This window comes from Sciurus carolinensis, chromosome 3, assembly GCF_902686445.1.
Source record: "Sciurus carolinensis chromosome 3, mSciCar1.2, whole genome shotgun sequence".
Lineage (NCBI taxonomy): Eukaryota > Metazoa > Chordata > Mammalia > Rodentia > Sciuridae > Sciurus > Sciurus carolinensis.
In genome coordinates this window covers 156,675,705-156,692,691 of record NC_062215.1, presented here as the reverse complement: position 1 = coordinate 156,692,691, position 16,987 = coordinate 156,675,705, and the positions used below count along the sequence as shown (strand labels likewise).

General features: G+C 32.9%; 1 protein-coding gene across 5 annotated transcripts in view; it reads left to right on the top strand.

The window, feature by feature from the left end:
• The window catches only part of Kansl1l (KAT8 regulatory NSL complex subunit 1 like), a 132,821-nt gene that overhangs the window by 5,172 nt on the left and 110,662 nt on the right, over positions 1–16,987 (top strand). For all 5 annotated transcript variants that reach the window (XM_047544038.1, XM_047544039.1, XM_047544036.1 and 2 more), the window contains exon 2: positions 7,649–8,765. In XM_047544038.1, coding sequence (XP_047399994.1) covers positions 7,678–8,765 — 1,088 coding nt within the window. In that variant the 5' untranslated portion in view covers positions 7,649–7,677. The remainder of the gene's footprint in view (positions 1–7,648; positions 8,766–16,987) is intronic.

Sequence of the window (16,987 nt, the reverse complement as noted above, 5' to 3'; positions counted from 1 at the left end):
GTGATTTATGAATCTTAAAAATACAGATTAAACCACTGATAGAAACATTCTAGAGACAAGGGCAAAGCCTTTTATTTTTAGTAATACAGTTTCAGAACCATTAATTCCTTCCTTAATTCACAGTGAATGCTGTTTGTATGAAATCGTAGACTAATAATTAGAATTCGTGGTATAGACTTAACAATATAATTCTGCTCATTGTTCCTACTGGATTAATTTGATTATACTAACAAAATTCAATATAACCAAAAACAAAGAAAAATGTTTTGATTCTTTGTAGTATAAAATATTTTTATTAAGTAAAATTACATACTTTAATCTGTCTTACTGAAATTCTCTTTCCAGTTGGTATTTTTTATGAGACTTTTAAGAAATTTAGATCTGGGTTGAGAACATACTGAAATTTGGTTTGTCTCCTGAAGGATTATTTATTACTTGATGGATTATCTGTAATGGTTTTATGATAGATTTTTTTTTCTACCCATAAAATTTCTGGACTACTAAGGTGCTAAGGATTTTTTAAAAATTTGAACTGAAATGTAAGTTGAAAATTATGTTGTAAAATCATAATAGTGAAATTCATATCTAGAAATATAATTGGTTTATGGATTATCAAATACTGTTACTTGTTGACAGATAATCAAGGTTTTCTAGTAACTTTCTTTGAAAGATTACTGATTATAGTTTCTTACCTTGCAGTTTAACTAAGACTGTTAGCTTGATACTTTAGTTGTGACCAAAATTTTTATGTATGTTGTGACCAGTAAAAGTTCAATTTTTCCAGTTTTCTCTGTTTTAGGTTTGTTGAAGTTCTCTTGTTATTTGACTAACTCCTTCAGAAAAGGGACTTACTGTACCTGAATTTCTTGGGTGTACATGAAATAAATAGTCATCAAAGATGACGGTGGTACCAGGCACCATGGCACACGCAGAGGGATCTAAGGTTGGAGGACTATAAATTCAAGACTAGTCTGGGCAACTTAGTGTGACCTTATCTCAAAATAACAATAATGGCTATGGATGTAGCTCAGTGGTAGAATTAACTTGGGTTCAACTCCAGTACTCCCACCCTCCCCCAAAAGATTACACAAGCCAGAGTATAGCATTTTAGAAGCTATACATGCTTAGATTTAGCCAGGATCCCAGTGCACCAGCATACAATTACGTGCATAATTAGAAAAAATATTAATAAAGATCACAAATCTTCTCAGAAAGCTCTTTTAGAATTGCCTTTTGACCATCAAAAATTTTGTTGATTCTACCTTAAAATATTATTCCAAATTCACTCATTTTTCTTTATTTGAACTATTCCCTCACTAGTCCAAGCTGCTAGTACTGTCTCTAGTTTGTACTACTTCAATACCTGCCTGACTGGTCCCTCTGCTTCCAGTCTTGCTCCAGTACAATTTTTTTTTTCTTTACAGAACATCCAGAGTAATTTTTTTAAAAAGTCAATTACATCAAGTTCTCTCATCTAAATCTCTAATGGCTTTTCTTTGACTTATATAAATCGTTTGTTGTTCGACCTTTTCTCTCTCTGCTGTTATTTCCTATTTTTTCCTCTGATTCCTTATGTTCTAGACATATTTGCTGTGTTCGCACATCAAGTTTATTCCTCCCTTAAAGCTTTCAATTATTATTTTCACTTGAAATGCACATACCCAAATTCTTGTTACCTTGTTACTGTCATTTGGGGTTTAGAGAAGATGTTAACCAGAGAGAGGCCTGCCTGCCTTCTACAAATGTAAATTTACCCCTACCCCAAAATAATCATGCTCTGTACTTTTAATTTTCATAAACCACTTAGGAAACCCTATTTACTTGATATTTTCTTATTTACTCATTCTATAGCTGCCATTTGCTTGAATGTTAAGGCCTGTGAGGGTAGAAACCTTTGAGGGTAGAAACCTTATTTGTCACATTTACTGCTATTGTTCTAGTACCTAGGATAATGTCTGTGATGTGTTGCTCAAAAATATGTATTAACTGAATTGATACATGATTTTAGATTGAATGTATAGCAAATGGAGATTAAAATCCAGCTTCTGCCAACAATAGATAAAGTTATTTAAATATTATGACTTAATGTTGGTCTTTTCTCACTTCTTTTAAAAAATCAACTGACTTATCTCCGTAATTTGTGCATTTTATTTTGTTTTATTTTTAAAAGATGAAACAGTTTTTCAGCTGTCATTCATAAGCACTTCTCTATAAATAATATGTTGTGGTATGGATAGTTCTTACACTCCAAATGATAACCAGATGGCTTTATTTGTAGCTAGTTATTTTCACTGTCTTTTAAAAAGTTGGCTTCTGAAATACTGGAGGCACATTTCAGTGCTGTGGAAGAATTGTGATCATATGGAATATAGCTTATGAAAATAATGGATATCATTTGAGGTGAATTTACAGAATTATTCACTATTTTATGCTTTTCAAATTAGTATTCCTTATATATTCTCTTACCAGTTGTCCATTATGTGTATAAACAAAATCATTCAGTTAAGAATAAATGCAATTTAAAACTGCATAGTAGTCAAAACCATTATTCAGTTTATCTGAATCATATACTCAGTAATTTTCAGTAGTTTACACATCTAATTTCCACTACTCCTGAACATATATACCTTCTGAAAATATATGCCAAAGGTTTCCAAACTTCTGTTCTGAAATAATTCAAAAAAAAGTTTATTTATTTTAATTTTGAGGAAGTCCAAATTATCAATTTTTTGCCTAATTCAGGGTTACAAACATTTTCTCCTTTTTTTTTTTTTTTCCTAGAAGTTTTATAGTTTGGGGTTTTACATACAGGCTCATGATTCATTCTGATGGATCTGATGATTATCATATGAGGTATAAAGTATGTGTTAAGGTTTATTTTATTTTATTTTGCATATGGATGTGTAGATTCCAGAACCATTTGTTAAAAAGACAAATCTTTCTACACTGCATTATAAAAATAAAAAAATAAAAATCACTTAACCATATATATATATGTGACCTTTGGCTAGTGAAATAATGTCCTTTACTGTAAATTGTTAGATAATGTGAATCCTTCAATTTTGTACTTTTTCAGAATTGTTTTGGCTATTCTGTTTCCTTTGACTTTCCATATTAATCTTTTAAATAACTTATTGATATCAGCAGAAAATTCTGCCAAAATTTCGTAGATTAGTTTGTAGAGAATTAACACCCTAACAATATTGAAAAACTAATCCATGGATACAGTATGTTATTTCTTTAGGTCACTGTGATATTTTTCATTGGTGTTTTGAATTTTTCAGTATGTAGATCATTCACACATTTTGTTAGATTTCTGCCTAAATATTTTTTGTTTTGTTTTGTTGATGGTGGTGATTGAACCTAGGCATCCTAAGCTCTACCACTGAGCTACATCCCCACCCCTACATAAGTGTTTTTTGAGGTATTAGGATTATTACTGTTTTTGGAGATACTGGAATTATTTGTTTTTAAAGTTTGTATTTCTAGTTTCTTATTTTTAGTGTATAGAAATATAAATGATTTTGTATGTTGATCTGGTATCTATTTGTTACCTTATTAAAGTTCATTAGTTCTAGGAGCCTTCTTTTTTTTTGTCCTTATGATTTTCTAAATAGAAATTCATGTCATCTGTGAGTAGAAACAATTTTACTTATTTTCTAATCTGGATGTCTTCTATTTATCTTCTTGCCCTATTGCCCTTACTAGGACCTGTAGTATAACTTTGATATGAATTTTGAGAACATACACTTTGCTTCATTCCCAATCTTAGGGCAAAATAATTCATTCTTTTACTGTTTAATTTTGATCTGAACTATAGATTTTTGTGTGCTTTTTTTTGTGGTTCTGGGTTTTGTACCCAAGGCCTGTGCATACTAGCCAAATACTCTACCACTGAGCTATATCTTCAGCTCTTTGTAGATGCTTCTTATTGGGTTAAGGAATTTCTCTCTTCCTGATTGAATAAGATTTAGTTTTCCCACCAATGAGTGGGTACTGAATTTTGTCAAATGTGTTTTCTGCATCTATTTGGATCATGTATTTTAAAAAAAAATTTAATAAAGTGAATTTCAGTGATTTTTTAAAAAAAGTTAAACCTGTCTCACATTCATGAAATAAGCTGTACTTGGTTGTGAGATATTATCCTTTTTATATATTGCTGTATTTATTCATTTATTTTAAAATAGTAATTAAAATTGGTAAATCCTGAAACATTTAAAATCATGACCCACTGGTTTATTAATTCAGTCAACAAATTCATGAATTATTGTGCACCAGGCTTTATTCTAAAATGTTGAACAAAACTTGTCCTTGAATTGTATCCTTTGTAGAATATAATACAGTGTAAGGTAGTGATAGTGCTATGAAGAACAATAAAGTACTAGAAGGGAATGGGGAATCATGAAGGGAGGGGTTCAAGCTATTTTAAATATATTGATCAGGAAAAGACTTGATGAGGTGACCTTAGAGCAGAAATATAAATGAAGTGAGGGAGCCAGCCATCTTATTTGTAGAAAATTATTCCAGGCTGAGAGGATAGCAAGCACAGTCACTGAGTCAGAAAGCTGTATTTCAAGATTAGCACAAAGGCCAATGTTTCTGGAGTTTTGTATAGTAATCCATGGAGAGAATTGTAGAGATGAAGTAGTCAAAAACCTAAAATGTAAAACTTTTGTAACCCATGGTAAGCATAACTTTGGATTTTGTTCTAAGTACCGTGGCAAATACTCATTTACTTACCAGACATTTATTGAGTATCTGATATACGTCAGATGTTTATTTATATTGGAGACACAATAGTTCTTAAAATAGTAAAAATCTAAGCCTTTTTAGAGCTTATGTTATTGAAAATATAGTCGTTTATGTAATATGAAGGTAATCAGAAGTGGTATTTAGAATATCAGTTGGGAAACGTTATATACAATGATTGTGTATCTAAATAATTGGAATAAATCCACTTACATTTCATGCTTAATACATGAAGGAGATAAGCTATTTCCTATTTCTTTTGATTGCAAATTATAGAGACATTACAGTCTAGGATTTTTTTTTTAATAGGATACACTCAGGAATGGGGTTTAGAAGGATTTCATGGCAGTTCTAGAATTGGGATTATTTTATGGATGGGCCTTTCAAAGTCTAGAACCTAAAAGTATTCATTCATAATCAAGGGAATTAGTTATCTATTGCTGTGTAACAAAATATCTCAAAATTTAGTAGCTTAAAACATTTATTTCAAGTTTCTGGGAGTCGGGAATCTAGTGTGACTTAGCTGGATGCCTCTGGCTCAGTCTTTCTGACTAGGTTGCAGTCATCTCAGGGTTTGACTGGGGAAGGATCTGCTTCTCACTTGGCTGTTGGCCAGAGACATCATTTCTGTGTCGTGTGTGCCTTTCAGCTCACAGCATGGCAGCTAGCTTTCCTGAGTAAGAGAAGGTAACAAGATGGAAGGCACAGTTTCTTTGTATCCTAATCCCTGAAGTCACATCCTATCATTACCATTGTATTCACTCATTAGAAGTTAGTCACATGTACATATATGACTGCATGACCAACATGATCCTGCAAAACATATTATCAGAAAATCGAGAGATTATACTTTATTAATGTGTGATCTATTAAAATTGTATAAAATGCATTCTACTGTAATGTACAACTAATTAGAACAAATAAAATGAAAAAACAAAAAAACAAAAAAGTGAGTCACTAAATCTAGTCCATATTAGAAAGGATTACACAGGACATGAATGTCAGAAGTTGGGAATTAGGGTCATTTTGGCAGCTGCCTATCATACCAATGAAGCCTTAGAGAATTTATACATATACTTACACATACACACACACACACATGCCAATATATATGTATTTTTAAAAATATTTTTGTTGTAGATGGACACAATATATTTATTTACTTTTATGTGATGCTGATGATTGAACCCAACCCAGCACCTTAGGTATGCTAGGCAAGTGTTCTACCACGGAATTACAACCCCATCTGTATATATGTATTTTATTCTAGTTTTGTACCATAAATGGGCCTTATCCACACTTAATTTAATCTTGCAGTTCTTTCCCTTCTCTTTTTGCTGCCAGCTGTGTTTCTTAACAATTTATCCATGTATCTTTTTTCTATTTCTTATTTTTAGTTTTTCCTAAATGGTATTTTCAGATTCAAACATTTTTGTTAGGTGGTTAGATAATAGGAGCGCTTGCTTTGTTAATCTACAATTCCCACATTACTTTTGTAAGTGAATGTTTAATGACTATTTGAATGTCATCATCTGTGAAGCGCTTTCTTGCCGTATCCTTTATCCATTTGTAGTTCTTTTTTGTAGTTTATTGTGTATGTTGTAGATATCTTCCTTTAGTCTATTACTTGCTGCTTTTGACCTTGTGTGTGATGTTTCTTTCTTTCTTTTTTAACACAAATTTTTGTGCCTTTTTTTCTTTCTTAGTCATTTGTGATAGTTTTTATAAAACAGTAAAAATGAAATATATTTACAGCTAGTATCTGGAGACACACAATATGAGAGTGTAGCAATCAATTGTCCCATGTGTTGAAATAAAAATTTTGGAGTATCATAGTTCCAAAGCATTTAGCTATCTTTAAAAACTTAAATTAAAACTTATAATTGCTGATAACATAATTTTTTTCCCTAATAGCCTTCATAATTTTTAATGGTACTATGTCACCTTTTTCTTTGAATTAGAAAATATGGTCTCAACTTTTCCTTTTGATGAAATCCAGTGAAAATTACTTAAATATAGGATTAATCATTTGTGGTCATCTGGCACAATCTCCAGTATTTTCCAGGCAAGAATAATGCCTTCTACAATGATAACTGATGAATATTTATTTGTAAAATGGGAAAAAATATTAGATACATTTTCAGGAAAAATTTACAGATTTTTCAGATTACATGAGTTCTACTACTACATTATTTTTTTATTTCCACGTTTTTTCATTTTTTCACATTATTTTCAATAGCTATGAATTTATATGCTTTTATTTGTAGTTTGGTTCACTTAGGTCTTCTTGTGAACAGATAATTTAGTACATTTTAATTGTCATTATTACTGTTTATGTTGTGAAGATTAAATTCAGAAATGGAGGTTTAGAGCTATTTATTATATTTCATAAAGACATATAATTAATACTTTTTGTCAAAAATTTGGGACCGAATCATATTTTCAAGTATGATAAGATTCCAAGTTGGAATTTTTTTCTTTGACTCTTACTAGACCGTGTCAAAAAATTGAATCCTGAAATGTAATTACACCCACAAATACTTGTTAAACACTTATTGTGATAATGTTGTGATGGTGCATTTTTTTTTTTTTTTTTTTTTGTAGTGCAGTACTGTGGGCTGACACGTGGCCTCACATATGCTGGACAAGTGCTTTACCACCAAACTATACCCCTAGCCTGATAGTGTACAACAACTTTAAATGGAATTTTAGATAATAGACTCACAGTCACAGTAAATAGTAGCTTAATCCTTGTAATAATGTTGGAAGTTGGGAGATAAAGGAACTTGATTCCATTCACATTTTAATCAGAAACATCAAGAAAATGTTGCCCTTGGAAAAAGTATAAGCATACAACTTTTTTCTAGATATTTGATTATTTATTTTTACATTATTTTAGGTTTCCAGTAATTATCTGCAGGGATCGCCATGACCCCAGCTCTGAGAGAAGCAACCACAAAGGGTATCTGCTTTTCATCTTTGCCAAGTACCATGGAGTCTGACAAGATGCTATGCATGGAAAGTCCAAGAACTGTAGATGAAAAGCTAAAGGGAGACACTGTCTCTCAGATGTTGGGATTTCCGACTCCTGAACCTACTCTTAACACTAATTTTGTGAATTTAAAACATTTTGGCTCCCCCCAGCCTTCAAAACATTATCAGACAGTTCTTCTAATGAGTTCTAATTCTGCATTAAATAAATACAATGAGAATTATAAACAAAAGAAATCAGGGGAGCCTAACTGCAATAAGCTGAAAAACATATTGTGTAATGGCAGCAACATTCAGCTCAGTAAAATCTGCCATTCTCATTCTGAAGAATTCATCAAAAAGGAACCTCTATCAGATACCACAAGCCAGGCCATGAAAGATATACAAATTATTTTGGATTCAAATCTAGCCAAAGACACTACCATAGATAAAGCACAACTGCAAAACTGTAAATGGTACCAAAAGAATGCACTTCTGGATAAAGTTACTGATGCTGAAATCAAAAAAGGTTTATTGCACTGTGCTCAAAAGAAAATTGGACTTGGCCACTCAAATGTGCCTATTAGTTCCTCAGCTGCTGAAAAAGAGGAGGAAGTGAATGCTCGTTTACTTCATTGTGTAAGCAAACAGAAAATTTTACTTAACCAGGCTAGAAGAACTCAGAAACATTTGCAGATGCTCCTGGCAAAGCATGTTGTTAAGCATTATGGTGAGCAAATGAAATTTTCTATGAAACACCAACTGCCCAAAATGAATATCTCTCATGAACCTACCACAGTTTTGGATAACAGTTTACCTAAATGCATTGAAATTAAGCCAGAAGTCAATATGTTGACTGCAGAGAATAAATTGTGGGATGATACAAAAAATGGCTTTGCTCGGTGTACAGCTGCAGAAATCCAAAGATTTGCACTGTCTGCTACAGGGCTGTTGTCTCATGTTGAAGAGGGTCTGGATTCTGATGCAACTGATAGCAGCTCTGATGACGATTTGGATGAATATACCATTAGAAAAAATGTGGCAGTGTAAGTGCAAAATCATTATTAGACCTTTTTCTGTTCTGTATATGGCATCAATTGTCTTGGTTTCAAGATATGCTTAAAGGAAATAGGCTTCCTAAAATCTTCATGTCATAATCTTTAATTTATAAAACTTTGGTAAGTTTTTAAAATATTTCATTTGTTAAGCTATTGTATGAGGTAGATCTGTGGAGGATTGTTTTCAGAACCTTCTGCAGATACCACACTCCAGGAATGCTCACGTCCCTTATTTAAAAATAGTATATAGTATTTGTACCTACACACATTCTGCTGTATACTTTAAATCATCTCTAAATTACATATAATGTAAATTTACATTGTGGATGCCATATAAACAGTCATTATACTGCTTTGTTGAGGCCATAATGACAAGGAAAAAAGTCTACATACTCAATACAGGTACAGTTTTGTTTTTTTTTTCTATATTTCCAATTTGTGATTGGTTGAATTGGCAGAAGTAGAACCTGTATGTATGGAGTATTTATTTAAAAATAAATTACTCATCTAGCTAGGAAGAATAATGTTATATTAATAATATAATACAATTCATAATAATATAATTAGTTATGAGTAAGCATTCTTTCTATTCTCAAATATAATAAAGGTATAAACTTTGCTTAGGTGATCTAGCCAATATAAATAGCTAAAACAAACAAAAAAGGTCTGCACATAGAGAACCCTCATTGACTTTGGGAATATATCAATTGAGAGTACATGTAAATTGACCTATTCTTTTAAACTATATTTTCATTGTATTCATAGCTTTGCACTTTGTTCTTTACCAGCTCAGTTTTTGCTAGACTAAGAAAATGAAAACCAAACTATAATGTCAACTGTAAGATACCTATTGAATATTTATTATATGCTTGACACTAGAGATTAAGTTGTAGACAAAAATATTGACAGTATCTTTCCTCCTGGGTTTTTACTTTAAACAGAGGTATCTAGATTTTCTTTTAAATGCAGGTAAAAATAGCTTTAATTGTAACACCATGATAACATTTCAGAACAGCTCTAACAGAAATTTTCTGTGTCTGTGCTATCCAATAGGCCTAGCCTTGTGTTGGCATTGAGCTCTTGAAATTTGGCCAATGATACTGAAGGATTGAATTTTGAATATTATTTAATTTGACAATTTTAATTTAAATAGCCAGATAGAACATAATTGTTATTATTTGGGACCAGGGGATTGAACCCAAAGGTGCTTAACCACTGGGCAACATTCCCAGCCCTTTTTAAACCTTTTATTTTGAGACAGGGTCTCAGTAAGCTGCTTAGGGCCCCAATAAGTTGCTGACTCTCACCTCCAACATGATCCTTCTGCCTCAGCCTCCTGAGTGGCTGGGATTACAGGTGAGTGCTACCATGCCCGGCAAAACATAGTTTTTAATCCAGCTTTTAGGGAATCTCTTGATGCCACCAAATTGATGTGAACTGTTGTGTGTATATGTGGCATTTTGGATGGAGAAAGTCCATCACTTGTTCACATTCTCAAAAGTGAATGTAACTCAGAATTAGAAACCAAACACTCTTTAACTAATAAGTATAAAGCAAATTTTTATAGTGAGAAAAATACATAAAGCAAAGTGAGCATTTCAATCTTTTGGTATTCTGATATCACTGTATTGGAAATTTGCTTGAACGTGGGAACCAATAGAGTTATTGAACACAGATTATTCTTCTGGCTGACATTTTGCTAGTTACTTATATGTAATATCTCAGTTCTTTCAACAACCTTGGGAGGTAATTGTTGTCATCCTGATTTCACTTAAGAAGAAGTAGATTCAGCATGGTTAAGTAATTTGCTCATGGCCAAAAATCCAAATAAGTTGATCGAGCCAGAATTTTGTCCAGATATGTGTGACTTTAAACCCATGTGTGTTACCTTATACCATGCTACTCTCTCAGCATTATATCATTGATTCTTAACAGCTACAAGAATTATTAGGCACATGTATTCTGAAAGAATATTAAAAATTTCCCAATTTTGTATTTAAAATACATTTAAAGAATTTAGTTCAATAAAATTTAATAGGTTAATTTAAGTATTTAAAGAGAAGAGCTAAAGACAAGTCTATCTCCTTTAACTAGAAATAGAAATGAGAAAATTATATCTTCCCAAACTATTTTGACCTGTGATGCTATTTTTGTTAGTATTCTCTTTCATTATTCTCATAGCACCTCATCTGCCATATAGTCTTATTATCAAATCACATTTTTTTCTATATGGCTTGTAAATATATCCATTAGTCTTAGCCCCTATTAAGGGTAGAAGTCAAATTTATACTTTTTGTTAAGTTCTTATACCCCAAGCATATAATTATTGATTGGTCAACATTTTGTTTTAAAAAAGACTTATTCCTTGAGTTTAGTGGTAGAACACCAAGACATTTATAATTCAGACATTTATAATTTACATAAATGGGGAAATCCAAATTATTGAAAAATATAGAAAATATCAAACAATACATATTCTACTTTTCTTGTCCACTGTGCCATTTATATTGTTTTTGAAGTGAAGTAAAGTAACCTTTAAAAAATTGGATCCTGATCTGGAAAGTTTATTTTTCATACTTTATTTTCCCCATAATCAACTGGAGGAGTTTTGGGAACTCTAAGAAATGTATTTTAGGAAAATAATGAATCTAAGAAATTTCATAACAACTTATAGCCTCTTAAATTATTGACCTTTTAATATTATGATGACTTGATTATTAAAGCTCATATCTATATTTCAATAAGTCAAATGGACTGTTCTAAAATCAAGCATCTGATCTAATAGATTATTTAACTAATAATATTAAATACATATAACTCTAAATTTTTTAATTCACTTATTTGATAATTGTTTTGCTTTTTATTGTTTGTTTTTGCTACTCAAAATCTGTTCCAACATTTCTTTATTTCATATATCTCTCCATACATGAGACATGAAATTTTATTTGTTTTGAATATTTTTACAATAATAGATACCTTGTGGGAAAGATTGTTTCTCAACATTTAATTAATTTTGAAGTTGACTGAATTTGAGAGCAGATAACACAACTTCAATCATTTCTAACTTTTGATGTAAGTATAAAAATGGTGTATGTTTTCTTTAAAAAGGAATTAAGCAGTCCAATTTCAGGTTGCTAAATTCATTTTTTAATTTATAACATTTATCATATTGTTTATTTTTTTCTAAGTGAGTACTAAACAGTTAAATTTTCATTATCTTTGCTGTATATAAAGACTTTTCAACATAAAATCATAAGGTCTTAAGTGGTAAATACTGAAGTTGATTTCAACTTAATTTTAAGCAATTCAATAGCACGTGTTATTTTTATGTTGTTGTGTACCCACTGCTTAGCCTTTTCTTCTGTTTAGTGGTTGTTTGGTATTGGTTGAGTGAGTGAATAAATATTTCTGTGTTTGTATGTGTAGTTGTTTAGCAAAAATTGAAGTTGAAGATCAGTGTAATTTCTCTGTATGACCCTAATAATAACACTGCATGGTAGCAGTAGCTTTCTTTAGTTTACTGTTGACCCTCTGTATTCATGGGTTCTATATCCATGGGGTCAACCAACTACAGGTTGAAAATATTAGGGGAAAAACTCCATCTATATTGAACATGTACAGATATTTTTTCATGACATTTTCCCCTAAACAGTACAGTCTAACAACTGTTTACATGGCATTTACATCATAGTAGGCATCATAAATAATCTAGAGATGATTTAATATATGGGCATGTGCTTAGGTTATATGTAAATACTATGCCAATTTATATAGGGGACTTGAATATCTTGGATTTTGGTGTGATGGTCCTAGAACTAATCCCCTGTGGATAACAAGAGATGACTGTATGTTGTTTCCTTTCATTCTTCAGTTGCTTTATCTTTACCTAATGTTATTTCCCCTCCTTCCTTTGATTCTTTACCAAACTGACCATAATAGATGATGTCTATCATAGAAATACATGAAAATATGTTCAGTGAATGAATGACTAAATATGCCCAATATAGATATTTAAAATTATGACTTTAATATTTAACATTTGCAATTTGAAAAAATTGATAAATAAAATCTATTATATTTATAACCTTCTAAACTTAGATTATATTATTATTCTTTGCCTTCTGTTTTTCTTTGGGTTTATATTCCTGATAGAAAAAACAGTTTCCTTCACTTTAATCAGGAAATTACCGGTGTAGGAATGCTTTTTTGTTTGTTCTTTTTCTTTTTCTTTCCCGGTTTGTTTGTTTTTTTTTGGGGGGGGGGGGGGGGGTGGGAGGTGGGGGTGTATTGGAGAGCACTTATATTAACCACTATTATTTTAAGTATATGTTTTATTTGCCCCTTTTACTTCCCTCCAAAGATGGAAGCAGTAGATAAATTCATAATGACATTACTTGATAGACTTTAAAAATAACTTCTGGTTGAGAGGCTAGTATGCATTAAAAGTTAAAAAAAGTTGATTTTTCTTCAGAAGGGATGATAGGGGGATTTTATGTTTTTTGTATGTTTGTAGTATGAATGGAATATTTCCCTCCATGTTTTATTTCATGAACAAGTAAAGAGCTTAGCTTCTGGAAATAATTGTGTTATAATCATGGTTTGGGTCTGTGACCCTAAGTAAGGTTACTCTTAACTTTCTGATTCAGATTCCTCTTCTTTGAGCTTCCTTAAAGGGTTCTGGAGATAATTAGATGAAATGTTAAATACAAAGTAATAATAAGACATGGATAAAACAGCCAATGAAGAGTGTATTATCAAACAATTTACTATTATGGAAGCTTATCTGGAACTTAATATTGCTGGGAGAAACTTGGGGAGCCAGTGTAAATAAAATACATGTCTCAATGGTATATAGTTTTACACCAGTTACCATCAGTTATTGATTGTAGGTGTTCTTGGTAGCATCAGTTCCCTGGTACTTCTACTCTGCCACTCCGGTGGGGTTGGCAAAGCAGTCTCCAGCAACAATAAAAAAGAAACCCTCAATCAAAGTAATGCAGGTGCTAGCAATTGGAAGTCAGGCCTGTGAGTAATTGGTTAAATTTGAGGTGGTATGGGTGGGTCACTGGCAAGAGTTTACTACAGTTGTTTCTTATCTGGTTAGTAAGTTCTCAGAATTCTAGCATTTCTTTTCTTTTGGGGAATAATGATCAGTTTCTTCTAGAATCTATATTGGAGAAACTTGCAGATTTTGACACAGGAATATTTTGATACTCCAAATTTGTAGAAAAGGAAGAAATATGTCTCTTTGTGTATTCTAGGAAACGTGTCAGGATCTTCCAAATCACATAATTGAACTACCTCAAAGGTTGGGGGGAAAATACCTCATCATTTCCCCAAATTGGTCTCCATATATTAAATTTTTCTTTGATTTTTAAAATTTAGGTATGTAATTTGGTATACTAGATAGATTCTTTAACAGATTAAGGCAATGACCAAGAAAGGAGATTGTTGATGTTTAGTTGTTGATGTTTTGTTAGAGGTGTTGGGTGACCCCATACTGAAAGACAGGAAAGAAACAAAGTAATTTTTTGTAGATCCACAGAAATGAATATTCAGGTTTGTTCCTGATTTCTATTTTGGCCAATGGAAAGAAAGGAAAAACGAAGAACAACAAAACTTAAACAACCAGGTGATCTGGTATTTACCTTTGATGAATAGAGTAATTGACAGTAGGAACTCAGTGTGAAAGATTCAAAGGGTAGAGAGATTAATAAGTTCCATGAATAAGTTGCAAACCAGAGTATTCTTATGTTTATATAATGTAGAGTTTAGAAATTGTTTTTGTATTCATGATTTTTTTTGTTCTATACACTTCTGAAATAGATTAGTTTGATTTTATTTGTTTTACTTGCAAGGAAAACAGTGAAAAGGTTGAACAAAATACAATGCTAGAGAATTTGCAATATTGTTTGAATGAAGAAACTTCCATTTCTTCATTCAAAGCAGAAGGGAAGTGAAGGGAAGAACTTCAAAACTATTTGGGAAATGATTAACAGCTAAAAATGATATATTGTGGCACGTGGACATCTTTGAGGAAAGTAATATTTCAATTAAACTCATTTGTTTTTAAGAAGGCATTTTTTTCAGGTAATTTTGTGGTCTTAGACAATGTTAACTGGATTTGCTCAATGTTGTAAAGTGAGTGAATAACAGAACTGGGTCTTCCAACTCCAGGTTTTTAGGATATACTACTATATCTAAATACTTTAGCTAGCTGAGGCTAAAGTTAGGGTTGACGGAAGCATTTTCAACATCATAGTATCCAAACCAAAGCAGAAAAAGTGTTAATTTTGTTTCTTTAAACTGGCAAAGAAAAATGAACGTATTACTATAAAGTGGAAATTTTTTATTAAAAGAGCATGCCATTGTTTGTATGTTTGTATGTCTATGAATTTTTTTAAACTTTGCTCTAAATCCCAGCCTACCCTACACATTTGAAGATGACCAAGTTCAGTAATTGTTTTGATGGCTTTCATTTTCACATGAGAGAGGTGAATAAATCATCTTTTTGGAACATGTTTAGAAAACTCCATAGTTGATTGTAATATACCTAATTTTCCTTGAGATTGCTATAAAATATGTATCACTTAAAAGTTCTATATGCCTTCAGTTTTTTAAATAAACCACCTTCTTAGATAAAACAAAATGACAGTTATGTCCTATATTGGAAAATAGTTTAGTAAAGCCATTTTGGAGTGGTTATGCAAGTTGTAATTTTATTTCTCCTCAGGAAGAAATGATGACCCTTGTTTTTATAGTTTTTACAAAAGAGCACAGCTCAGGAGATGATGGAATAGGAGATAGGAGCCTTCATTCCCCCTCATCACAAAAATAAATACAAAATAGTCATCTATACATGAATGAAAATAGCTTTGGGAGGACTAAGAATCTAAGAACCTCTAGCAACATGATAAAGGGAAAACAAACATGAAAAAAAAAGCAGTATAACTTCGCAGAATAGCTGGGGAGACTGGCATACGTGAGACATCTGGAGGGCTAGAAGCTAAGAATAAAAGCAGCGGCTCTTCATATCAAGCATGTGGTGGGTGTCACTGTGGTCACCAATAGCCTTCCCTGCAGACTACAGCATCATCTTTTACCCCTAGGATAATTAACAGCCATCATTGTTGAAGACCCTCTGGGGAGGGAGATGTTGCTTTATGCCCCCCCACCCCACAACAAGAAGATGGAGCCACTGTTGTGGCCACGCCAGGATTAGATTTGCTACTATCCCAACCCCATACATGCTTTGTACTCTGGAACTTTTAACAGCTCCTCATATGCCTGAATACTAGACCCTGGTTCTGTGACTGCTCTACCTATGTCCACATTCCATACTTTGGCCTTATGGCTGTACCATGTGTACCCTTGCCTCAAATACCAGAGTCACTGCTGTTGGAGGTTACCCCCACTGTACGCGTTGGAGCCTAGGTTGCTGTGTTCCTCTGTGCTGCAGAGATCAGCTTTGTTGCCACCCTGTGAGCACCTGGGCCTCTGATATTTGAGCCACCATCATAGTGTGCTAGCCTACTCTCTGTACCCCAGTACCTCTGTAGCTTAGCTCCTTGTATGTCTACTTCAGCAACCAGCGCCACTGTCACTGAGAGATAATGAGCACCCTGGAGCTGTGGTTTCTCTGTGCATGTCTGTGTTCTGGATATTGATTCTGCGACCACAGTGAGTAGGCCTGTGATTCAGACCCCAGAGCCACTGTAACTCTCCATGTACTGATGCTCCAGACCCAAGTTCCCTGACTGTTCCATAAGCAGTCATGTTTTACACACTGTTACCACTGTGGCTGTGGGAGTGCTTGCACCCCAGGCATGGATGCCACCTTAGTCCCAGACCCTGACCTCCACACATGCTCTTGCTCCATTCCCTAACTCTATGACTACTGCACAGATACCTTATGTCAGACATTGTAAACACTACTGCAAGTATGCCCTCAAGTCATACCCAGTTCCAAGAGGGACCTCCTTGGTCATGACCTCCCAGGTGAAAAAGAGATTCTTGGACCACTGAAACCAGTTTGTAGAGTAGATGAGGTACCAGGAGTGATGGCACATGCCTGTAATCCCAGAGACTTGGGACACTGAGGCAGAAGCATGGCCAGTTTGAGACTAGCCTTGGCAACTTAGTGAGACCCTCTCTCAAAATAAGAAAGGCTGGGGATGTAGCTCAGTGGTAAACGACCCCTTGGTTCAATT